We start from the raw sequence: 6,821 nt of genomic DNA on the forward strand, positions 1-6,821 counted from the left end.
GGGCTACTACAACCAGGCCGAGGGCTGGAAGTGGGGCGGCTGCTCGGCCGACGTGCGCTACGGCATCGATTTCTCCCGGCGCTTCGTGGACGCGCGCGAGATCAAGAAGAACGCGCGGCGCCTCATGAACCTGCACAACAACGAGGCGGGCAGGAAAAAAAAAAAGGGGGCGTGAGAGGGGTGGGCGTGGCCACTAGGTCACCGGGTCTTGACCTCCCTGGGCTTTGGGCGCCCCTCCTGGAGGTGGGAGCTGGGAGCCTGGACCCTGGCCGTGCGGTGTGGGCGGTGCTGGGCAGAACTGTCACCCGTGATCCCCGCAGCAGCTCAGACGCACCTCGCTGTTCCCATTCCCAAGGTGTGAAAACTGAGGCTGGGAGTGATGAAGGGATGTGCCTGCACCTCCTCCCCGCAGGGAGCCCCGGGAAGAGGAGGAGCCAGGGACCCTGTTCCCACGGAGGATGGGACCCCCGGGTGGGGGCAGGCCCCCAGGTGACAGTCCCATGTCCCCGCACTGGTCCCAGGGGGGTCATGCGGCATACCAGATACCAGGAAAGGCTTCTCAGAGGAGGCGGCCTTTGGCTCAGTTTGCCCTGAGAGACCTAAGGAAGGGATGGTCCCTCAGGGAGGAGCGGCCTGGGGAGGGTGGGCCTGAGGGGGGAGGGGGCTGGTGCACGGGGTGGATGCAGCGTAGGGGGGAGATAATGGAGGACATTCAGGAGGGACACACTGGGGAAGAGGTCAGCGCGGGCCCAGTCCTGCCTCGGGGAGATGCGGGCCCCAGATATTGGGCCGGGAGGAGCGGCCACCGTGGCGGCAAGATGGCCAGAGATAGGGCAGGCAGCGAAGCAGAACGCCTCTGTGGGTCTGATTCCCAGCCCCGGCTGCACCCAGGGCGCCAGGCCCGAGGGGCGCTGCAGGCACAGGCAGACTTGCCTTTCCAGGCAAGGAGGAGTGGAAATTGCCCCCAGGGACCACCGGGGAGGCCACTGGCCGCTCACTCATTCACTCAACGAACGCTCCTTGCCCTCCTCTGTGCCAGGGCTAGGTTGGACACGGGACAGGGAGGAGTAAGAGGTGACCCTAGCCAGGGAGCTGCCCCCGCACCTACAGGGTGCACGTGAGGGGAGCAGAGGCCACACCCAGGGCCAGGGGGAGCCCTGGGGACCAGCGGAAGGCGAGCAGAAGCTTCCTGGAGGCAGCGACATCCCTGTGGAGCCTGAAGGACACACCAGAGCTAAGAGGCAGAGGCCGAAGGAGGTGGCACTTGGGAGTGGGGGAGGGGAGGGGGGAAGGGGGCGAGGCTGCAAAGGACTCAGGCTGGCGGGAGCAGGAAGGGCGGGCAAGCAGGGCCAGCCCAGAACAGGCCTTGAACGCCAGGCCAAGGGTTTGGCTTTTTTCTGTTGAGGTTCTTAAATTTTGGTCAAATGAACAAGTAAATGAAGGAATGAGTGACACAGTTTGCCTCCAGACAGTGTGTAGGCACGTTCTCTAGGCCAGAGATTGTCAACCTTTGTCACCTCACGGCACAGAAGCTAATTCCGGACTTCCTCCGCACACCGAGACATACGTTATTCTTCTGCTGATCTAACACATCAAATGGGTAGAATCTTGATTCATTCACACCGGATGGCTCTTGTGTTGGCTGCTGTCAGCTTTTTGCTTGACAGCCTAAGGGAAGAGAGGTCAGAGCCACTGACAGTCAGATATTGCACGTTTTAAACCTTCTCGCGATTCGCCGCTTGAAAATCACTGCTCTATGCACAGGCAGATCGAGATCGGTGCCTGGGGGGCCGAGGAGGCGAGATTCACTTACCTGGAGGCTTTGGGAGGGAGGGGGGCGGGGAGGAGGCATAGCTGAGCCCGAAATGGAGCACCTCCCCTGAGCCTCTGCAGTGGCTGGGCCCAGAGCGGGGCTTCCCACACCCCTGGGAGGAAGGCCTCACTGTCCCCACGTTACAGGGGAGAGCAGTGGGGCCCCAAGGAGCTGCCCGTGGCCCCGAGGCCCGCGCCCTGGTCGGTGCCTGAGCGAGCAGCGCAGATGTGGGGAAGGGAGCCCGCGGAGGGACCAGCACAGGCAAAGGTCACGCGTGCAGTGCAGCCGGGCCTCCAGCCCAGCCGAGGGGTTTGGGCGGCTGAGGAGATGGGCGGGCTGAGCAGGCCTGGGGTGAAGGACTGACAGCCGGGCTGGATTTTGGCCCCTCGGGCGCGGGTGCCATCGCAGACCCTTGAGGGAGAGTGGGGCCGAGCAGCTCAAGGGCCAGGGTCGTGTCTGATTCGGCTCGGAGGCCCGTGTGAACCCCAGGGCTGGCCCGGCGCGGGACTTGGGGGTGCTCGGAGTCTGACAGGTGGTGAAAGGCATTGGGCAGGATTGGGCCGGGGGGTGCGGGGTGCGATGGGGGTAGGAGAGCGAGGAGGCTGGGGGCAGGGTCCCAGCCTGCCAGGGGGATGCGGATGGAGGAGGGTCAGCATGTGGGGGTGCACCGGGGTGAAGCCGTGCACTGAGGAGAAAAGGCTGTCAGGGGAGGGGTCAGCAGTTGGAGGGCCCGTGGGGGACAGAGCGGCGCAGGGAAGGGCTGTAAGTGGCAGCGGTCAGTCGGTGCCAGTGCTGTCCCTGACTCCTGTGCGGCCCGGCTCACCATCCCTCTTGGGAGCCTGTCTCCGCATCTGTATGGTGGGCATAGCGCACCGGTCCCCCCGCCCCGCTGCCCCCCACAGCTGCTCTGAGCCCGCGGACAGGCCAAGGGTGCTGGCAGCACCGTGACCCCGGGAGCGCAGTCCTCCAGGAGCACGGGGCTCACCAGGGCGGGGGTGGGCATGGCTTTCGAGGTTTCCCTAAGAACCCAGTCCACACCTTCATGCGTCAACCCAGAGCGGGGGGCCGGCCCCCATTACAGAGCGATCGGCCGCCCTGCTTCCTCCACATTCTCAGGGCCACGGAGTTTAGCACGTCGGGTAGAAGGTGCGCTGACGGCTGCCACACGAACTCCCACAAACGGGGTGTCTTAAAGCGACAGAAACCCGTTCTCTCCCAGGCTGGAGCCAGGAGTGGGCGGGGGGGGGGGCTCCCTCTGAGGGCTCCAGGGGAGGGTCCTTCCTGCCCCTCCAGCCCTGGGGCGCCAGGTGCTTCTGGCTTGTGGCCCCATCATCCAGGCTCTGCCTCTGTCTGCACGTACCCCCCCCCCCCCCCCCCCCCATTCTGTCTCTTGTTAGGACGTGTCCTCAGACTTAGGGCGACCCTGGTCCAGAATGACCTCAGGTCTCACCCAGTTACACCTGTGAAATCCCAGTTTCCAAATAAGATCACCATCTGAGGTCCTAGTGGGGGTGTGTTTGAGGGGGACACTCTGCAGCCCCCCCTCGGCTGGCACGTGGTCCCCCACATCCCTGGTGGGCCGGGGGCAGACAGGCTGAGCGGGGAGACCTGCTCCCACCTCTTCTGCTGGGCTCCAGGCTCCCTCGGGACGCGGTGCACCCACCTGTGATTCCCCATAACCTGGCCATTCCTGAAATCTGTTCCCAGAGTGGGGGCACCCCTTATTCCAGAAAGAACCCCAAGTCAGCTCTTTCCTGGAGCCCTCGTCACCTCCACACTACCTGGCGGTGGGGGCACCGAGGCTGGGGGAGGTCCCGCTCAGTCCCCGGCTGCCCGGGTAGAGCGGGTCACTCCGCAGCCGCCCAGGTGGTCTCAGGGGCAGCGGGGCTGGCGCCACCTCCGCTGTCGCTCTTATCTCGAGGGCACTGGAGCCGGAAACGGCACATTCTTCACTCCTGTGATCACTTCCCAGGAGAGGCTCGGGCGCGGGGGACCCAGCCAAGCGAGGATGCGGCCCCTCGCTCTGCAAACAGCCGCCAATCGGCTCTATCTGCGGGCGGCCACTGGTCCCGCCACACAGGGTCCCTGGGCGGGGGTGGGGGGACAGGCCTTGTGGCCTTGATGCTGACAGGAAGATGGGACTGAAGGAAGGGGTTTGGGCAGGTGGCACAGAGAGGCGAGGGGCAGCTGTCCAGCCAAACTGGACACGCAGATGGCAGTTAAGCTGGGCCCACCCGGCTGGCACAGCCTCCGGTGTGGGCACCCCTGCCAGGTCTCTGGTCATCACGACGACTGAGGAGGAATCCCTGAGCAGCAGCCTGGGGTGGACGGTGCCAGGCGAGGGGTGTGGGCAGCTCCTGGCGGAGGGGCAGACACAGTGGGCAGTGGCCAGGGGAGGGGAAGCATCCAGGCCTTGAAGGGCCAGTGATGGAAGAAGGGGCTCTGAGGAGAGGGGAGAGCAAAGATGACCATGGGGAGGGTGAGGAGGGGGCAGGAGGAGGAGACACGGGTGGGAGGGGCAGGAGGCCGAGAGGAGGCCCAGGGGTGCTTTCCCCTGGGAAAGGGGTCCCACCAGGGTCCTGCCCTTGACCCAGACCCTCAGACCAGCCTTCTGGCCTGTGCCGTGGACCCCGACACCCCATGGCCCTGCAGTTCCAGGTCTGAATATGCCCCAGGGTGTCCTCCACGCAGGAGCAGAGGGCCCCACCCCCAAGCTCCAGGCCGCCAGCCTCACGGCCGCCACACACGATGCTCATTTGGGCCAGTGAGCATCCTCTGCAGTCATGCGGACAGCTGGTGCTGCACCCCCTCCCGCACACCTCCTCTGCACCTAATGATCTCCATAGACATGCAGCGCACGTACTGCCTCCTCCAGGAAGCCCCCCTGATGGCACCCTGGCCCTGGGCAGGCGGAGGCTCCCACAGCCCCTGCACTTTGAGCTTTTGTGTGTCAGTTTCCTTCTGTTCCCCACACTGGACCATGAGCCCCGGACCGACGTCCTTGCTGAGGTCCAGGCCCCAGGCTGCCAGGGGAGGAAGAGAGATTGGGGCAGCGGCCAGCTCTGTGGGCTGTCCCTCTTTCCCCTTTGCATTCCCCGTGGGCCTCCTCCCTGGGCCAGGGCTGGGGTTCTGAGCGAGGGCTGGGGTTCTGGGCGAGGGGGGTTCTGGGCGAGAGCTGGGGTTCTGAGCGAGGGCTGGGGTTCTGGGCGAGAACTGGGGTTCTGGGCGAGGGCTGGGGGGGTGGGCGAGAGCTGGGGTTCTGAGCGAGGGCTGGGGTCCTGGGCGAGGGCTGGGGTCCTGGGTGAGGGCTGGGGTCCTGAGCGAGAGCTGGGGTTCTGAGCGAGGGCTGGGGTTCTGGGCGAAGGCTGGGGTTCTGGGCGAGGGCTGGGGTTCTGGGTGAGGGCTGGGGTCCTGGGTGAGGGCTGGGGTTCTGGGCGAGGGCTGGGGTCCTGGGCGAGGGCTGGGGTCCTGGCAGGGGCACAGGGTAGCAGCTTCCTTCTGGGCTGGTGGCGGAAGTGAGGCCGGGCGGGGACAGCTGACAAATGGCCCACCCCAGCCGTGGGCCGAGCTAATGATTCTCATCTTTAATCAGCGTGGCTGGCAGGCCCCTTCGATCCGGGTAAATGAGTACCTGGGGTCAGGGCTGGCTCTGGGAACCGGCCCTCCGGGCCCGGGAGGGAGGCCCCAGGAAAGCACACGGCTGCGCCCCTCACGCCCGCTCGCAGCCGGAGGAGGAACCACACGTGGGTCGGGGAGGCTTCCCAGCAGACGGCAGCCTCCGCCTCACTGACCTGCGCTCACCCCCCGGCCCCCGCCTTCAGCAAACGGGGCGCGGAGAGCCCCACACGCACACGGGCTACCAGGGCACAGGCCGGACCACACGCCAGGCCCGACCCCGCAGGAGGGCAGGGAGGGGAGACAGGCGGGGATCCCCACCGATGAAGCTCCCGCTGTCGCTGGGCCTGGTGCCACCATGAGGCGCCCGCCCCGAGCCCAGCTTCACCCCCTGCTGCCTGTGACCTGCACAAGCCCCACAAGCACGCCAGGCCTCAGTTTCCCCGCGGTCATTGGCCCCCAGCTCCCTGAGGGCTGTTGGGGGAATTTGCGAAGCACTTTGGATAAATGTGTGCCCAGCTCTGCCGAGTTCCGATTCTCTCACGGCCCCTCACAGGCCCTGCTCGGTGGGGACCTGTGGTCAGAGCCCCCTTTAGCGGATGAGGACTCAGGGAGGAGACACTGACTCGGGTGACACAGCGGGGAGTGTGGGGGAGCTGGCTCCGCTAGGGCTGGAGGCTGAGGGCCTGGGCGGAGGGGTGCTCCGGGTGGAGGGGTGCTCCTGGTGGAGGGGAGCTTTGGGTAGAGGGGTGCTCTGGGCGGAGGGGTGCTCTGGGTGGAGGGGTGCTCTGGGCGGAGGGGTGTTCCGGGTGGAGGGGTGCTCTGGGTGGAGGGGTGCTGTGGGTGGAGGGGAGCTCCGGGTGGAGGGGTGCTCCGAGCGGAGGGGAGCTCCGGGTGGAGGGGTGCTCTGGGCGGAGGGGAGCTCCGGGCGGAGGGGAGCTCTGGACAGAGCTCAGCCCTGCTCCTGGCCCCGCAGGTCCTGGAGGAGCGCATGAAGCTGGAGTGCAAGTGTCACGGCGTGTCGGGCTCCTGCACCACCAAGACCTGCTGGACCACGCTGCCCAAGTTCCGCGAGGTGGGCCACCTGCTCAAGGAGAAGTACAACGCGGCCGTGCAGGTGGAGGTGGTGCGCGCCAGCCGCCTGCGGCAGCCCACCTTCCTGCGCATCAAGCAGCTGCGCAGCTACCAGAAGCCCATGGAGACGGACCTGGTGTACATCGAGAAGTCGCCCAACTACTGCGAGGAGGACGCGGCCACGGGCAGCGTGGGCACGCAGGGCGGCCGCGGCTACAACACGCACCAGTACACCCGGGTCTGGCAGTGCAACTGCAAGTTCCACTGGTGCTGCTTCGTCAAGTGCAACACGTGCAGCGAGCGCACCGAGGTCTTCACC

At 66.3% G+C, this 6,821-nt stretch overlaps 1 protein-coding gene across 1 annotated transcript in view; it reads left to right on the forward strand.

Annotated features, from left to right (window-relative positions):
- WNT7B (wingless-type MMTV integration site family, member 7B) overlaps positions 1-6,821 on the forward strand; it is a gene marked incomplete at both ends in the record, with an annotated part of 24,066 nt that extends 17,245 nt beyond the window's left edge. The window contains 2 exons of the mRNA XM_014533166.1: positions 3-155; positions 6,403-6,821. Coding sequence (XP_014388652.1) covers positions 3-155; positions 6,403-6,821 — 572 coding nt within the window. The remainder of the gene's footprint in view (positions 1-2; positions 156-6,402) is intronic.

Source organism: Myotis brandtii, unplaced genomic scaffold, assembly GCF_000412655.1.
Source record: "Myotis brandtii unplaced genomic scaffold, ASM41265v1 scaffold952, whole genome shotgun sequence".
Taxonomy (NCBI): Eukaryota; Metazoa; Chordata; class Mammalia; order Chiroptera; family Vespertilionidae; genus Myotis; species Myotis brandtii.